The sequence below is a fragment of the Tyto alba genome, unplaced genomic scaffold, assembly GCF_018691265.1.
Source record: "Tyto alba isolate M040663 unplaced genomic scaffold, T.alba_DEE_v4.0 Super-Scaffold_7, whole genome shotgun sequence".
NCBI classification, from domain to species: Eukaryota; Metazoa; Chordata; class Aves; order Strigiformes; family Tytonidae; genus Tyto; species Tyto alba.
Window position 1 is genome coordinate 5,819,857 of NW_024881328.1, and position 17,853 is coordinate 5,837,709.

Here is a 17,853-nt window from a genome sequence, read left to right on the forward strand (position 1 = left end):
TGTACCAGATGTTCTTTTATTTGATCTGTTTTATGATTAATCAGATTTAGCCCAAAACCAGAATGAAAATCCTGCTATGGCACCTGGCTGCCATCACACAATAATTTGCTTTGAAGTAGGGGGGAAGGCTCATTTAATCTTTAAAATGCTGTGGTGCAGACCCGTAAGTTTTCATTCCGATAGATTCTGGAGGAAGATACTGTAAAAGTGAATATAATAGCTGTCGGCAGGATAATTTTCCAAACATCTCAAACTGGTAAATACTACTAATTTCTCCTAAAGGAAGCGTTAAAGGAAGTTTGGACAGTAAACAGTTGCACACACAAGCTCTCGTGACGGGCCAGGCGGCACTGATGCTGCTGCAATGCAATAGGGCTGGGACAGGGGCTGGGATGATGCACCAGTAGCCCCAGGGCTAAACCCCAGCTAAGTAATAAAATTGGGCTTCTCTGCAGAATAAAAAGTTGTGCTGGAAGAAAAGCGTTAGCCCTGGCTTCTTCAGTAACGCAGGTGTCCAACATTTATCAAGAAGGGGGCATTTTGTGAGTTGGTGACACGGATGAGCCAAGCAACGTGGAGGTGTGTTTGGGATGGAAAAGGAGCACTTCCCTTGGGAAAAGGGCACCTATAGCATAACCCCACAAGATCAGGAAATGTGAAGTGATAGCCCTGCTTTGCGCCAAACCGAGTTATTTTTTTGCATGTGGAGCTGATATACAACAGATATGGCAACTTTACTTTTTTTTATAATAAAGAGATTTATTGTAATTGATTTTATTGTTGTAAGGATAAGTGATTTATATATTTCCAGGGCATGTTAGACAACCACAAGCTTGCCAGGTTTGTCAGTAGAGGCACACCTCTTTATGCGATATACCATCTTTTTCTTCAGGATATGCTGCACGATTGTGAATACGTGATTGATAGATGTCATAACGGGATCCATTTACAATACTTATTAAGTGGCATGAATTCTCTCTGATTTCAGTACCAGCAGATGTAAGTCTTATAAAAATACTTGTTTTTTTAAATGTTACTTCTAGTTCTTGCGCTTCTGGCAAATGGCAAATATATGCTCCTTGAGAGCAGTAAAATATGGAAACCTAATAGAAGGCTGTGGTAATGGATAATGACTTCTGTCGAATGACATTATGCATTATGTATTATTATTATTTTAATCATTCACTATCACTGAGAAAGATCCCATTAGGTTATTCCTGATACTGTGTTTAGGAAATAAAAGAGGTAGGTAAAGCTGTACTCTTTCACAACACTTGCAAGATGAAATAGAAAATTTCATAAATTAGTTGCATTGCAATCTAATAAAAAAAAAAAAAAAAAAGATGAATTCTCTCCTTAGGCAATTTTCCTGTAGATTTCTGAATAGGTGCTGTGTATATGTTACCAACTATGGAATTAATCCAAAGTTACTACTGGTACTACTGGTTACCTCTGCTACCCCTCGGCAGTACTGCAGAGGTACTTAAATGTTCAAATCTCAATTATTTCAGTAACTGGACCTTCAGGACTAATGATGTAGAATAAAATTGTCTTTAACTTTAAGGATGTGCTCATGAGTTTTTGTGAGATGAACTCAAGGCATCCACTGTCTTGGAAAATCACATTTTATTAAACAAAGGTAATTTTATTACTGTACTTGGAGATACAGAGTATATTTATTTGGGGATAAACTGCAGAAAGAAGAACCTTGAACTGGTTAATATGCCACATGGTCTGGACACAAATTTTACCATGGGACTTTGAAACAGATTTAATTGTATCTTTTTCTCTCTTTTTTCTACTTTTCTTATTTTTTCTCAGCATTGGCCATAAGTCTTATTTTTTGGGATAAGTACAATTTTTTACTCCGCTTATGGGAAATAAATTTGATCTTTTCCTACATGCTGGTGCAACACCTCTGAGTACAGCAGGATGCCACCTAAGGAAGTTGGGCTGTTTTATAGAAGCAACTTAATTTACTAGATAATAAAATAATTTGAAAGTTTCTTTTTAAAGAGTTTCTTTTGGTTTTTTTTTTTTTCCCCTCAAAATTGTCCTTTAAGCAGATTTGAAAAGGTGATGAGTTCTTTTCTGTTCTAGTAACTTTTATGAGCCTATTTTTATGAGAAACAAACCTTGCAATCAGCATTAAGATCTCCCATTTATGTCTTCGCTAAAGCATATCCAGTTAACTGCAAAATGTCACTTGTCCCAAGCAGATGTCTGGGCACCATAAGCTGGCGTTTTGCTGCCTTGTCTTTAGCAGACTTGCACCAGTTCATTGCATTTCATCTGAATTGGCATATGGTCCAGTACCACCTCTCAAGCATTCGCAAGCGGAATGATATAATAGAATTTCTTTACAATAGTTGGAAGATGGAGATTAGGACTAGATCAGAATCATGGTTTCCAGGCTTAGGACTTTGAGTTTTTCTTGTCCTGTTGATTGTTGCACTTGTGAGGCAGGTCTTCACAGTGATCCATTTTCATGTGTTTTTTAATACCTCCCAATTTATGTATTAAAGCCATGCCAAAACATCTCAAATGCCAGGCAGCAGTTTCCATCCATGGCACTTGGTATGCAAATATACACATTACAGCTCACACATGAAGAACTTTTCCAGCAGCTGTTGAAGATGCACATTCAGAAAGTCTTTAATAATGAAACCACTGTGGCACTGCAGTAATGAAAAATTCCTTTAGGGATGTTTTCTCCAGTAGGGACAGCTTGTAATGCAAAACCCTGAATTCAGATAGGGTGGGGTTTTTTCTTGTTTTTTCAATCGTTGGTCTTTCTTCCCTTCTTGTTCCCCTCAAATACTTTCTTCCTTCTTTCTGCTCCTGTGTCAGCTGCTGCCTGGCAACTTTTCTCTATCCGGTGGGACAGGGCAGGGCACCCGGCCGCCTTCGGACTGGCTGCCAGCACCATCCCCTAGCAACCCGGCCGGGCGCCCGCCATGCTCTCCAAAGGGCCGCACACATCGTCAGCAACCTTTGGCCCTACCACCCTGCATCCGCAGCATCCCGTAACAACCCCCTGTCCTGGCGGCAGCAGGGGAATCGTCGATGCGACCATCCTCACCTACCCACCCACCTCCTCGAGGGCCATGGCTGATAAACAGTAAATAACGGCATAACCCGATTTTCAGTGATGCCATCGAGGTAGTTTCACAGTGACTGATGCCAGAATTACCTTTGGCTTATAATTAATATTCCCGTGTTGTTTTACACCAGCAAGTACAAATGATTGGTTCTACTTTCTTTAATTTATCTCAATAAGAGTTTTCATAATATTCTATAGCTTGATGAATTCATTTATTTAACCTGTCAGTGTTAATAACTCTGATTAGAAGGAAGAAGTTATAAAACACTGTGGGAGCAAACAGACCTCTAACTTGGAATTTTCTGTCCCGCAAGTACTTCACTCTAGTCTCCCATATAATTACCTGGTTTTGGTTGTAGAACGGGACAGACACCTCTACTTGCTCAATTCCTTTCTGCCTCTCTCCTCTGTATCCACTTGTAGTTCAACTCCCCAGGGCTTCTGGTTCATTTCTTTCAAATGGGAGTGGCTGGAGACCTCATTATATATCTGACAAACCCATCTAGTTCCTGATCTCTGTGTCTGCCACCAGTCCTGCCCCTCTCGATGGTCACTCACCACGCAGAAATCTGGGTGAAGTTGTGTGCATACAAACACCAGCAGGGAGCCTAGAAATGCAGAAACAGTATCCAGTTAAAATCTCCATTTCCTTTTTTTTTTTTTTTTTTTTTTGAGGTCTGAGGTATGGGAAGGGCATGTCACACAGCAGGTGATTGCTTAAAGCATTTGAATTACATCCCTGGTCACTTCAGCAAACATTTTAGGTTTATTCACAAAAGATATACATTAAAACTTTCATACAGATCTTGGTGCTGCCTTTTTTTGTGGTCGAAAGGAGATATGAGAATATCAGATACTCGTACACATTTTTACTGTGTTCTTGGAGTTGTCCCACCCCATCACATAAAGACATTCCATCACTTCACAGCCAGTGATGTTTAATGGAAATGAAGTTTTGGAGGATGATTTATCAAAGGTCAACTTGTATTTGTTCAACAGCCTGTATTCTAAAACCAATCTTCTGTGATAATTATTGCCTCATAGCGCTATCTTAAAGCAGGCTACATTTTTAGGCAGTAATTTGACAAATGATTACTTACCAGTAATTGCATTTTTAGTCATAAATCTGCATACTCTATATTGACACTTTATGTCCTGTAAACAAGGAGGCCATTGACTTTTATTATAAATATTATTTAAATATTTTAATGAGTTTATGTGCATATGGGATCTGCAGTATTGAAAGAAAGATCAGTTAATTCTTCAAAGACTCTCATAAATGTTAATGTTTAAAATGAGCAGTAAATTGCACTGTATCATTAAAAAAAATTATTCCAGAGGAGTAGTGAGGACTGTTGTTAAATAAGTATGGAATAAGACCGAAAAAGGGCGAATTAGAAATAAAGCATCAGATGGTTGAAGAGAGGGATTTTAGTCGAGGTGTTTCCCTGAGAAGGCACAAAAGGGCAGCATGCCAATTAACAGATAACGTTTGGGGGAAAAGCGTGACCACTTGTAACCTTGCAGACCTTGAGACTTTTGCAGAGGATGCAAGAAGTCAAGATGAAGGAAGACTATGCTGTAAAGATAGTTCCATAGCCCGAAAATACAGGGACAGCATGTTCACTTGCAAATATGTGTTTCTTTATACCATGTGACAGTCCTGGCATGTGGGAAATGTCACTGATTTAAGCAGGAGTTCCTCACAACTTGGAATTCCCTGGTTTTCCTTCACACATTTTCTCATTTGGCTGTAGCATCTATGCATTTTCCTATTGAAATATAAAAGGTTGCTCAAATAAAATCATAATTAATCAGTAAGAGCCATATAGGTGGCTCTGGTGGCTTACAGAAGGACGCAAAGCAATCTCATCTGTAAATGTGGTGGAATAATGTTTCGGTGTGACATTCAGCATGACTTCATTTTGGTTGTAAAAGCAACTGATTTCCAAGACCATGGACACTGCCAGGTTTTTTCACCTTAATTCAGATCGGCTCCTTTCTGCATTAGCAAAGGTTTTCTACACTGGGATCTATAACTCTGCTCGGTTATGGCTGTATAAATACTAATTGACTGTAGGGGAATTACATAGGCTTTAAAGAGAGTAGATAAATACAGAATTTGATCCAACTGGATTTTTCCCCTCAGCTGTAAATTATTTGCAGTAATAAAGCTACCAGTAACCCTCTGCGAGTGTTGCCAGGCCCTGACCTCAGGGGAGTCCCTGGGGCCAGGACTGGGCTTTTCAGTTCTTGGGCAACCGTATGACACGGTCCGTCCCGCATTTCACCAGAAATAAATAAATATTTCATATTTCTCTGCAATTGTGTATTATTCTGCCCTTCAGCATCACGCAGTCTTTCTGCCCCTGGAAGTCTCTTGGCCATACTGCCTCATATAAAAGGTATTTAGGTTCTGTGTTGGGGAATATAAACATGAAGTTGAAAGGACTGAGCCTTTACCCTTGAAATGTAATTTTAGCACCTTGCTGTCTTTGGAGAAAACTAATATCTGAGGATGATGTAAAAGCTTTATCACCTTTCATCTATTAGAGGGCCTGGTTTGTTAGGAAAACAAACAAACAAACAACAAAACAAAACCAAAAAAAAGAGATGAGGAAATGTGATCAGCAAACCATACATGTGTTACGTGCTAGTTTCAAAGCAATACGCTTATGTAAAGTAAAAGTTACGAGTCAGCCGCGCAAAGAAGGGAGCACACGTAGGACGTGAGCTGGCTGCCCGCTCCGGGCAGCGCCATCAGCTGAAGCCAAGCCGAGCCGAGCTGCTCTGGGTGTCAACTTCTTGTTCCCGGGCAGAAGCAGCACGTCCCCGGCCTCACGGCCCCGTCATCCCCCGCCGCTCCATAAAGCCACGAGGGTTGGTGGGGATTTTAGCTTTTTAAATCTTTTTTCTCTTTATGCTGACTCACCCACCGTGCTGCCCGAGCCTTCCCGACGTTGGCTGTTGCGAATTTTTTAAAAAATTACCTCATGATTTTAAAATGAAAAAAAAAAAAAAAAAAAGAATAATAACGGGCGAAGCGCGGGCGCCGCTCTCCTCCCTCGCCTCGCGCTCCGCGGGGGCGGGGCGGCGGCGCGCGGCGGGGGGGCGCGGGGCGGGGCGGGGGGCGGAGCGCGGCGCTGCCGGCCGCCGGCGCCCCGCGCTGCCCGCTCGCTGCGTGAGGCGAGGCGAGGCGAGGCGAGCCGCGCTCCGCCGCTGAAAAGTGCCGCTCCCGCGGAGGCTCCGCGCATCTGGGGCGGCGCCGCCGCTGCTCCCGCGCCCCGCCGCCAGCCTTCTCCTCACCGCCTCCCGCCGCGATGTCCGCCCTCCTCCTAGCCCTGGCGACGCTCTGGGGATTACCGCCCGTCGCCCGGGCGCTAGCAGCGGGAGCCGGCGGAGGTAAGGAGCGCCCGCCGCGGAACTTTCCGCCGGTACCGGCTTCTCCCCGGGAAGTTTTTGCGGGCGTCCCTGCGCGGTTCTCTGCCCCTGCGCGGGGTGCGGAGCGCTCCGTGCCAACTTGGGGGCCGGGAGCTGCGTGAGGGGCCGCGGCTGTCGGCGGAGCGAGCCGCGGGGCCGGGGGGGGATGTGCCCCGCGGTGACCCAGCTGGAGCGCGCCGGCTTCTGAATGATCGCTTCGCTTTAAAAAAAGAAAAAAAAAAAAAATGCAGCGCGGGCGTTAATTGCGCGGGCGCGGTCCCCTCCCGCCCCCCCGGCTGCTGGCGAGCGGCACCGGCCGGGGCTCCCCGAGCAAGCCCCGGGGCTGGGCGGTGGGGTGCCGCCGTGAGGGCGAATCCCCGCCGCTTTTCCCCCGGACTGTTCCAAAAGTTCCTTGGTTTGATTTAGCCAAGTTGCCGCCCGCTTCATACCCGAGCTTGTCTTTCGGCAGCGGGCGGCTGCTGAGCTCGGTAGAGCCGGTGAGGGAGAAGGAGCTCAGGACCCCTCAGCCGAGCTGAGCAAGATTTCAGAAGTTGCAACTCTTTTTTTTCCTTCTCGGAAGGAGTCTCTGATCAAAGAGGGTAGCGGTCCTCCTACCGGAGTTCGTCTCAGGGTCTCCTGTCGCATTCCGTACTGTTACCAGCCCTCTCTTATTTTCCTCCGAGATGCTTGAATTGAATATTTTTTAAGTAGAGGCGAAGTCCCCCATCTGTTCTGCTCAGGTGCGGGAATGGCAGGGTGCTGCTCTGACTCAGGTTTTCTTACTGCTGTAGAAACCACTGCTAATCAGAAAATAGTCTGTCGGCTTGTTTGTAGCCCTTCAGCTTCAAAACTGCGTGGTCTCATGAATGAGGCTGCTCTGAACGTTGTTGCACCCAGTCCGTGAGAATTTAGCTAGATTTCAGTAAAAATATAACTCTGTAAGGCATTGAATTCTTGGTGTTAGACATTCGGCTTCTCTCCGTCACGTAGACACTACCAACTAAATTGTTTACTAACTGCTTACAACTCGTTTGGGTGAGTGTGGATGCCTCTAGATAGTCAGTGTGGGGTATAGATTTCTGCTTCAGTCGAACTACCAAAGCTCTCCAGTCCCTTTCCTACCTAGCTATCAAAATTACTTAAGTGATTCATGCTGTAAAAATGAGAAATAACTACCTATCAAAGAGAAAAGTATTGCTGCAGCATCACAAACTTGCATGTTTAAAACACTGCATCATAAGGTACAAGGATATTGCAAAGAAATGAGGGTAGTATTCAATATAATGGCACCTGAACAGCCAGATAGGAGAGGTTCTTAGAAAATCTTTCAGTTTTATGAAGGGTACATATGCTTTTACTTTGATACATGAAGATTCGTGGTCGTGATACTGCTTGTTTGATGGAAAATATTTCAAGAACTTTCCATGGTATTCACAAAACGGTCAGATTACATTTCAGCAGCTGTAGTGTGCATCTGATCTTATGAATAAAAATCAAAGTTTCAAACATTTTGTGGAATTGTTCTGGAAACTGATTTGTCACTCTGTCTTCCTTGATGGAGATAAGCAGGTGCCAATTATTCATGAATATTAATTTCTGGTAAATTAAATTTTGCTTCATTTTCCCTTTGTTTTGTTTTCATAGTTACCTCGCTCTGATTTAGTGTTTCACACACACACACCAAAAAAAAGGTGCTGTCAGCTTACATTAAAATCAATCCCATCTTAAAAGGCAACATCCTTGTAAATCATACCAGCCCAAAAACTGGGATAAATCAAATTTACTTAGAATCAACTAATTCATCTTATCATAATGTCATGTCTTATCAAAACTGAGTGGAGTACAAATTAGGACTTAAAAGGCATTTTGTTTAAAAAATGTCAAGTGGTCTCAACCTAGAAGGGATTTGGGATGAGGCATCCAGAAAGAGAATTACATTTGCACATCAGATAAACTTTATGATACACTGCAAAAATTATTGACCATATCAGGCTGATTTTCCTTTATGGGAGGAAATTCTGAGTCACTGGAGCATGCTAAGCTTAATCTATGTGAAAGGCACTGAAATTTGGAATGCACTGAGGCTCACCATTGGTAATAAGAGAATTGGGAAAATGTCATGGGTTGTGTTAATAGCAGTGTTGTGGTAGCCATGGTAATGTAAAATATTAGTGAGGTGCTGTAGGGAGAGGTAACACCTTCTATTAGACCAGTGGATGACATCAGGAAAAAAAATGAGCGTGTGGGGGGGAAACCCCAAGAAAGTTTGAATTATCTAAATCTTTTCTCTGGATTTGAAATACAGTAAAATTCTTCCAGTCTGTCAGATCTGTCCTTAGCCAGGTTACAACTCCTCTAATTTTATATATATAAAATTGGAAAGAGAAGATGCTGTGCAGGTGCAGAGCTGGAAATGAGATGGAAAAAAGAAGTGAGGAGAAAGGAATCCAGCTAGGAGGGTGATAGGGTAAGGGAGAAGTCCTGCAGTTGAGGCTGTACTGTTCAAGCCATGAAGAGGCATGATTTCCTTTTCTTATGCTTCAGTCGGTCTTTTCCTGAGGAGGCTGATGGACCCAGATTCCCTTGCAATTACCTGGTGAAGGAGTTGCAACTGTTGCAATAAACGAATTTCAGAAGCCTGAGAAAAACCTTGCTAACAGCTTACGAAGCTGAGAAGACTACATTTGCAACCTGCTCTCCTTAGAGATGTGCAGGGGAACTTCATAGGTCCCATCTCCACACCCTGAGTGCTTGAGCTGTAGGTGCTCTGCAGCTCTGGTGGGCATATTTCCTTCCCACAGCTCTCTCCAGCCTTGGAGCTTCATCTTGGCTTCATGGCTAGGCTCCTACTGCCTTTTTTTGTCATACTTGTTTGTTTGGTTGATTTTTTTTTTTTTTTTTTTTTTTTTGTGTCCGCTGTGGAGCGGTATCACATGAATCCACTGTACTAATTGGCATCGTTACCTAAACGTTATCCAAATTACATAGATGCCCCAGATAACAGGAGCTTGATTTGGATAATCTTCACAAATGTGTGGTGTTATCAGTAGAATGTGTATCCACAGAAGTATTAATGAGTGCATTGCTCATTACTAATTGACTTACTGTCTATGGTAAAGCTGCTGGTTTGTTTTTGTTCGGTTTTGGTGACAGATCGCTTTTGTCAGCAGCACTGAAGTGTTTGCTGTCTTGCTACTGACTCTTTTGCATGCGTTTTTAGTGTTTCGGATCTGTCATTCAGGTGCTGGTGTGATGAAACAGCTCATCAGCAAAGTCTTTCAGGAGGTCCTCCTGTGAAGGTAGGCTTCATATTGAATGGGAAAATGTTGTCAGATAACTTAAAATGCAAGTTCCCTGAGTGGTGACATATCACACTTTTTTTTTTTTTTTTTTTTTTTTTTTGGTAATTTTTAAGGTGTTTTAAAGGAGAGACAAATTGTCATGAAGATTACTCCTCTCTGGAGTCCGGAACGTTTCCAAAACTTCTGCCTTTATTCCACTTAGCAGGGAATTTACTATTTTCACAGTGTCCTTTGACCATATTTAAGTGAAGGCTGGAAACAAATTACTTTGAAATGGAATTTTCAGGTTTAAGGTTCAGCTGATGCGAGTTTGGATTACTCACCCTAGTAGCAGAAACATGAACCAGGTGAAATAAATCTGTCTCCTTATGATGACTGCTGATGGCCTTCCTTCCCTGGTAAGGTGTCACAGCAGGAGCAGTGACTACAGGAGGCTTTACAACTATCTGGTTATTGATAGCAGAATGTTTGAAACCGGCTGTACCAAGCACTGCTGTACTTCACCAGACTGAGCTCCAGCTTGGCCATCAGTTGGAAAATATTCTCAACAACAACGAAAAAAATAATTAAGCTGTTTTTGTGCAGTTCCATGGAGGTGCATGTTCTCATACTTCAGTTTCTATCATGAACCTACATTATAAGTATTAGTATCTTCCATGCAAGAGAGGCTTCCAAGGTCACAGTGACATTGCCATTTATTTATTCCGAAGAGCAATATTACCGAAGAACTTATCTATCACAGGAGTGGCAAAATTACAGAGGAGGGTGGAAATATATTGAGGAATTTAGGACAGTAGTTAGAAGGATGTGTGATAAGAGGTAATTAAAGACAGAAATTGTGGGAGATGTCCACAAATGCAATTTCATTGCCTGGTTTTATAGACAATTAGTGGTGTATGTATGTCCTCAGCTGAGCGTGTGATTGCATGCAGAAAACTCTGACACTTCTGGAGTCTGAGCAAACTGTGTGTGTGTTTTTCTGTGAACTGACATATATGTTCTCTCTTACCCAAACTGTCTCAAGTTCAGTGGTTTTGGAGAGCTTTAGTATAATAAAAAGAAAACTGGTAGAAACACACAAACTATTTAAAAGGGTAAAATGCTTTTTAAAGTTCAAAACTAGGTGTTTGAGGTAAAAAGACTATATGTAAACTTGTTTTGTAGCAAACCTTTTACTAATTTATCATAGTTTCTGCAGATACTCCTGACGGTTGAAGCAGCTGTCCTCCAAAGACTTAAAGAAAAGCTCTTACTTCACACAGTGGTTCTTTTGAAGTGTTATGTGACTGCTGCTATGTAAATTTGAGCATATGTTATACCTTTAAGGTTCATATAGATTCCAGTCTTTCTTCATTTAAAGAAAGTGGCAAAACTCACGTTGACTTCAGTCTGCAGCTTGGAAGTGTGTGTCCCTGTAGCGCCTTGTTACAGGTTCTCTTGTTTGTTGTTTGCAGTTGAAGAAAATAGGTTTCCCTTTATTGTATTGACTTAAAAGGGTGTATGTAATTTTAATTTGCAAATTTAGAATTATGGCTATCTGCAGAAATGCTAGTATTTTAGATAGTAAAACACCGTTTTTGTTGCAGTAGCATACTTTGAAACCCAGGACGTTGTTGCTTTTTCCTCGTTTTTATGTATTAATCTGTTCTTTAATAGTCTTGTTCCTTCAAATGCAATTAAAAAAAATTTGGTTAGAACTCATTTTAATTGCACTTACCCAAAACATTCTGGTATTTTCATCTTTACTGTTCATCATTAAGAACTTGGCTATTTTTATGCAAGTCATGCAGACTATTGAGTCTGTATTTAGTGTGAGTTTGGGCTAAGTGTAGGAATTGCAGAACTAGGTCCTAAATTTGTAAGTGCAATTAGGAACTAATTGGATTTTTTTAATATAATTACTCAAATAATGACTGTGCACCTTCTGTCCAACCCACTAGTCTGTTTTTTAATTAAAACAAGTTGATTTTTTTGCCCTTAAATTCTATCTATTGAAAAGATGAAAATATTTGTAAATGTAGCTATATTTCCAGCTAGCTAGTCAGTTCTTGACCATAATGTGAAAATTAACCAAGACGTATCAAAACTTCCTAGTGATGTAAACCAGAATCTTCCTTTTTAGGTACTTGGTAAAGTGAAATAACCAGTACTGGTTACAGTGAAGTCAGCCCCCCAACCCAGCTGTGATCCTGCTGACCGGGTGCCTTCGCTCTGTGGGTGTGAGGATGCTCCAGAGCCTCGGCGGGCTGGGGACGGGCCCTTTCCCCTGGGTGCCCGGCTCTGGGTGAGCAGGATTGGACCTTGGTAATGGAATTCCAATAAAACTCAGTCAGTGCCTTTTAATTAGATTTAATGGGAACTGGGAAGGATCATTAGAGAGACAAACACATGCTTTTGCCAGTAATATGTTCAATATATTATTAATCTGATTTAATTTTCAAGATCCACGTAGCAGGAATAAGATCTTTCTATGTACCTGCAAAGTGGTATATGGGTCTGTTGTATTTCGTTGTTACATATGTCATTGCTTCCCAAGCAGTATGTAAATATAGAATTGGAATTGGGCTTTATGTGTGGTGTTTATAAACTACCAATCTGAGGATAGAGTTGGTTGCTAGAAAGTAAGTTGTGTGTCTCTTTAGCAACCACATTTTTATTGACCATTTTGTAATAAATTGCAATGGTGTATTAATGAAAAAACACTGCAATATGCAGAGTGTATTACTAAGTAATAGGGCTTTTTAAAGATGATGTAATGCCAGCCTAGAAGTGAAGTACACTTTTGAGATTTTTATTTCAATTCAGTTAGAAATGCAGTCTAATTCCCTGAGGTGGAAAAATAGAGATTACGGTATTACGAGTTCTAGATATGGTACACTGAATCCTGAAATACACTTTCAACACACGCCGGATGTTCCCAAACATCTCACGTGCTGCTTCCTGCTGAATGATGTGGCCTTTCAGAGGAGCCAAAGCGTTGAAACTCAGTGTTGCTTCAGGAATAAGAATGTACCTGTTTCCTTTTCTTGATATCATCAATGTATTTTGGACTATCTATTGTCTGATTGTCAGTAGGACATCCTTTAGTAATTTTTGTGTGTGACTGCTGAATGACTTATGCTCCAAGTGTAACGGGATAAGTGCTAGTTAAGCTTACAGAATAAGAATAATATGTATAACTCCTCAAGGTTTCCACTACTGTAGGGCTTCTTTTCAATAGCTGTTCATAAACTTCACTATTGTTTTTACTGAAATGAGCAAAGAGAACATGGAGAATGCAGAAGTGGTTTTGTTTCTTTTTTTTTTTTTTTTTTCAAGTATGTATTGGAGTAGGGATAGAGCACATGGAAGACAAATTCTGAGGCAATGCTTTGCAAATGTGGTATTTCTCATGTGAGGTGCTCTGTCAAGAGGAAGGACTGTACTGTTAACATGTGTACACAAAAAGATGCTCATGCAACTTTCATATAAGGCTTTATGATTTTAAATTACCTACCTTCAAACTAGAAAGAATATTCTTGTCAGCAATTTTAAAAATGCAATTCTGATATTGTCAAACAGTTTGGGCTGCTACTATTATACATGTGTATATATATAATATATATATATATACACGCTATTCTCAGAGGCTGTGATAGGTGGAAAGCACTTGGGTTTTCACCTCCTTTAACAGGCAGGAAAGTATTTTTTGTCAAACATAGTTATTCCAGATAATTTTAAGGCTCTGGAAGTACCACAGTGCTCCCATTTCTGATACATGCTTGTTCAAATGTACCTTTTTGGAGAAATGCTTTAGTGTTGTATAGTCATAAAAATACCAGCTAAAAAAAAAAGTTACACAAATGCAAGGAGGTAATGAAAAATCACAGTAATTTTCTAGATGATAGATAGGTTTCCCAAAACACCTGCCTCTTTTTGCTTGCAAGTACTGTGAAGATAAGATGAGAGAACAAAGTAAGATCATAGCTAGTTGGATGGTCTTTTGCATATGTAAACACACACTGATTTATCCAAAGTGTATTGGTATTTATGTAAAATGTGTGTTTATGAAATGGAGGTATGTCATTTGACAATGAGATTCTTCTTTCTTTCAAAGAACAGTTTTTATTTATGTTTTACTGTTCTAACAAAGAGATTACAGACCTGGATCTACACCACTGAAGTCAGTGAATTCTTTTTGTCCTTGGTGTTTATAGGATCAGGCTGCATGCAAGTGTAAGGAAACTTTGGACCACTTTATTCAAATTTCACTGAGAACTCTCAATTAGAGGACCTTTAATTAAATTATATTGTCTCTATTGTCCTATGGCTTTTATTCAAGAAATGGATATTTCTTGCGATATTTTTATTCCCTTTTGAAATCAGTTTTGCCCAGGTTCCTTAAACTGTGCCCACTTTTATATTTACCACATTTAATTTTAAAATATATAGATTAAAGTTGCAATTATTTTTCATATCTGTTTGTAATAATCTAGAAGATGAGTTATTACATAAACTATTCATTTTTAATAAATGATAAATTAATAATTTCTCATTTAAAAAAATCAATTTTTCAAAGAGGCTGCCTTGTCATGAGGTCAGAAAAACAGAGAAAATTCCAGGCAGCTCAAGATGCTAAGATATGTATGGTCTATTACTTGGAAGTCATTTTGTTAGTTAAACCTCGTTCAGTGTAATGCAGATGAAGCTTCTAGTTTTCTAGATGAAGCATTACACATTTTATTGTGAAAAATTTGTCTTGGTTTTGGTGATCTGAAAGGTGGTACCTTCTCATGTAAGCATGTCAGTTCCCTATTGTGGTTTGAGCCTGGTCGGCAGCCAACCACCATGCAGCCACTCTCTCCTCCTTCTCTTCTGGCAATAAGAAGGGACAGATAGCCAGGCTTGGGGTTAGAGATAGGACTGGGATGGGGGAAAAAAAAAAATCCCTCTTCATGGTCATGAGCAAAAGGCAGACTCGTTAGGGGAAGAAAAGAGCATACATTTATTACACTAACAACACGTAACAGAGTAGGACAGTGAGAAGCATTGCCACATCTTGAGAACACCTTCCCCCCACTCCTCCCTTCTTCCCGGGCTCAGCTCTGCTCCCGATATCTCTACCTCCTCCCCCAGTGGCGCAGGGGCAGGGAATGGGGGGGTGTGCAGTCAGTGCTGCCGCTTCTATCTTTGGTGGGGGGAGCTTCTGGAACTTGTTCCCCCTGCTCCATCGTGGTCCCCCTCTCACAGGAGACAGTCCTCCACAAACTTTCTCTGACTTGAATTCCTCCCACAGGCCGCAGCGTTCCCCACACTGCTCCGTCATGGGTCACCAACTTCCTCCGACTGGATTCCCTCCCACGGCTGCAGCCCTTCCCGAGCTGCTCCGGTGTGGGACTCCCCCGCATGCTGCAATCCTCCCAGTGCTGAATTACAGCAGCGGGGCTGCCTTTTCCCACAAGACCCTGGCCTTCTTCAGGCACAGCACCTTAATTATGCCAGGCTGAAACCACAGGCCATAAATCAGTATCTGCTCCACCATAGATCTCCATGGGTGGCAGGGGGGGCCGCCCTGCCGTCTCCCCACAGGATACAGGGGGGTCTCTGCTCCGGCACACCTCCCCCCTCCGTTCTTCCTCCGTTCCTCCACTGACCTTGGTGTTCATGCAGCTGCAGCAACTCCTCCTCACAAGTCCCACTGCCTGTCACCACGTCCCTTCTTAAATACATTATCGCAGAGGCGCAGCTGATTGGCTCAATTTCCCAAACAGAAGTGGAGCTGACGTGGAGCTGGGGGAGCTTCGAGAAGCTTCTCACAGGAGTCTGCCCCCATAGCCCCCTCCCCTGCCACCAAAAAACTCTACCACTCACTCAAACCCAGGACACCTATGAATCTTGGTGGACTTATCCAGGGATAAGCACTTTCTTTTGAGACCTCTCCTAAAGTAGCTATTTTTCCAGCAGCATTTCATAAAGCATAACTAGGGATTGGTCAAGGCTGTGAGTTCTCATGTACTGCCTGGAGGGAAACTGGCCTGACCTCCAAGTTCATCAGAAACGCTTGCTTTAAAATATGCTTAGGCTGTGTAACTATTGAAATTGGGTTTTGAGAGATGTTTGCAGGCAGTGGGAGCTGAGGACTGGAAGCAAGGGAAGAAGCCTGCAAAACTGAATTAATTCCTCTTGGGTCCCATGTGTTATGCCAAGTGGTTTATTCGTATATTCAGATTACAGAAAGATCGGTGAACAGTAAATGGTTCCTTCATAGTAGTGTCTTATTTTAGTAGTCTTAGCCAAAACACTTGAGGCTGCAATATTAAATCATATACAAGGGAGATGAAGCAAGTTGAGACTACAGAAGTGTGAGAACTAAAGCGCTGTCCCATGCCTACAGCTTGTCGGGTTGAATTGCTTTTACACCTTTGATAGAAACAGAGCAAGGCTGTGTTGGAATAAGAAAGTCTTTTGCAGGCAGTGTCTTGGAGGCTAACCTGAGCTGCAGCAGTTAATGGCATAGGGCTGCTATAAGCCACTTCTGTGAGGATGGTACACATAGATACATGTGTATATAAAACCTTGGCTATGTAGGGAGAACCATGAAAGGTACTGCTACTAAGTACAGCAAAGCTAGGAGTACCAGGGGTTTTTTGAGCAGACAGAATCTTATGCCCTGACCCAAGCGGCCCATTATTGCACTTCTTCAAATTGCAGCAAGCTATTTGGGGCAGCCTGTGTGCACAGAGCCATCTGAATGAATTCTTCGGCTTGCACTTGCTAAGTTACATTTCTTTCTCTGGGTTTCAAATGGCTATGACTTGAACAGAGTTGACAGTACACAATATTACCCATTTACTCTGTAGATTATACTCCTCTGGAGAATTGATGTTGGCTAATCTGCCACTTCTATGTTTTCAGAGACCTGTGAACTGCATCTTCAGTAATATCGCAGGAAAGTGTCAGGTCTAGGTTTCTGTAATTTTATTATTTATTGCCCCCAGATTTCTAGGCATGTATATCCAGGTCTCCAGCCTTTGTCACTCACTTTGTCCTGTGAATAGTTTCATTTCTGTGTAGAGATTCTGTCTGTCAATATCCAATTTTGGCCACTGTTAGGGCAGTAAGAAGTTCGAAGCAGGTGGTTGTCAACAGATGATGACAAAATTCTGAAATACTGCTCCAAGACAAACTGTGAGGCTCCGTATCCAAAGCCCATTCAAGTGTATAAAACCTGCTTATATTTCAGATGCCATTACTACCTTTGCTGTGGAATATTCTTGGTACAAATCATGCATTTACACGATGACAAATTGTTTCCCTTACTGAAAACAGCAGAACTCCCCTAACCAATTAGCAGTATTCAGTAATGAGTAAAACACTATGAACCATGTTATGATTTTATGTCAGTTAAAATCACTAAATGCTCATCAATGAAACTGCACTGATTTACATTAATTGGTGGACTGTCTTCTCACAATAGTATCACACTGTGTTGGAAGTGCCTTGCAAAGAATTCTAATACAACTGAACTCACAGAGATTGCCTGTGATTGACATTTTGTTGTTGACTGGTGCTCCAAAGATGACCAGTAAAAGACTTCAAAATTCAGGAGAACTTAATATGTGGCTGTGAATCTTAGGAGTATATCTAAAAGCATTTGCAGAAAATAAGTGCTAAAGAACTAGTAGGCATGGCACAACTTGGATTCTGCTTTTTCATCGCATTTGCTAATCTAGCAACTCAAAGTAATTTAAGTGCTTTATAAAAGGCAGTTTATGTGTCTATGAAAATCATGATGCAAATACGCAAATTTGAGAGTGTCTTCTGCAAGTTTATATATCTTAATGAAAAATGTCAGAATGTAATAGATCAACAGACTGTTTAGCCCCACAGTAGCCTTTTTTTTTTTTTTCTAAAGATAGCACAGCATGTCCTTGGTGGTCCTAGAAGTAAATTAGCACTGCGGAGTGCTTGCTCTTGAAGCCAGCTAAGGACTTTTTCTCTGATTTTTGGGGAGGAAATACGTGTCTGTTGAGGATGGCCATCTTGAAG

At 41.6% G+C, this 17,853-nt stretch overlaps 1 protein-coding gene and 1 long non-coding RNA gene across 2 annotated transcripts in view; one reads left to right on the forward strand and one right to left on the reverse strand.

The window, feature by feature from the left end:
- The window catches only part of LOC116962746, a 79,306-nt gene extending 73,223 nt beyond the window's left edge, over positions 1 to 6,083 (reverse strand). The window contains exons 1-2 of the long non-coding RNA XR_004407777.2: positions 6,040 to 6,083; positions 3,447 to 3,711 (exon numbers count right to left, since the gene is read on the reverse strand). This is a non-coding gene — a long non-coding RNA (uncharacterized LOC116962746). The remainder of the gene's footprint in view (positions 1 to 3,446; positions 3,712 to 6,039) is intronic.
- Positions 6,084 to 6,301: 218 nt separating this feature from the next.
- Positions 6,302 to 17,853, forward strand: part of LRP1B (LDL receptor related protein 1B) — a 754,159-nt gene continuing 742,607 nt past the window's right edge. The window contains exon 1 of the mRNA XM_042808487.1: positions 6,302 to 6,505. Coding sequence (XP_042664421.1) covers positions 6,424 to 6,505 — 82 coding nt within the window. The 5' untranslated portion in view covers positions 6,302 to 6,423. The remainder of the gene's footprint in view (positions 6,506 to 17,853) is intronic.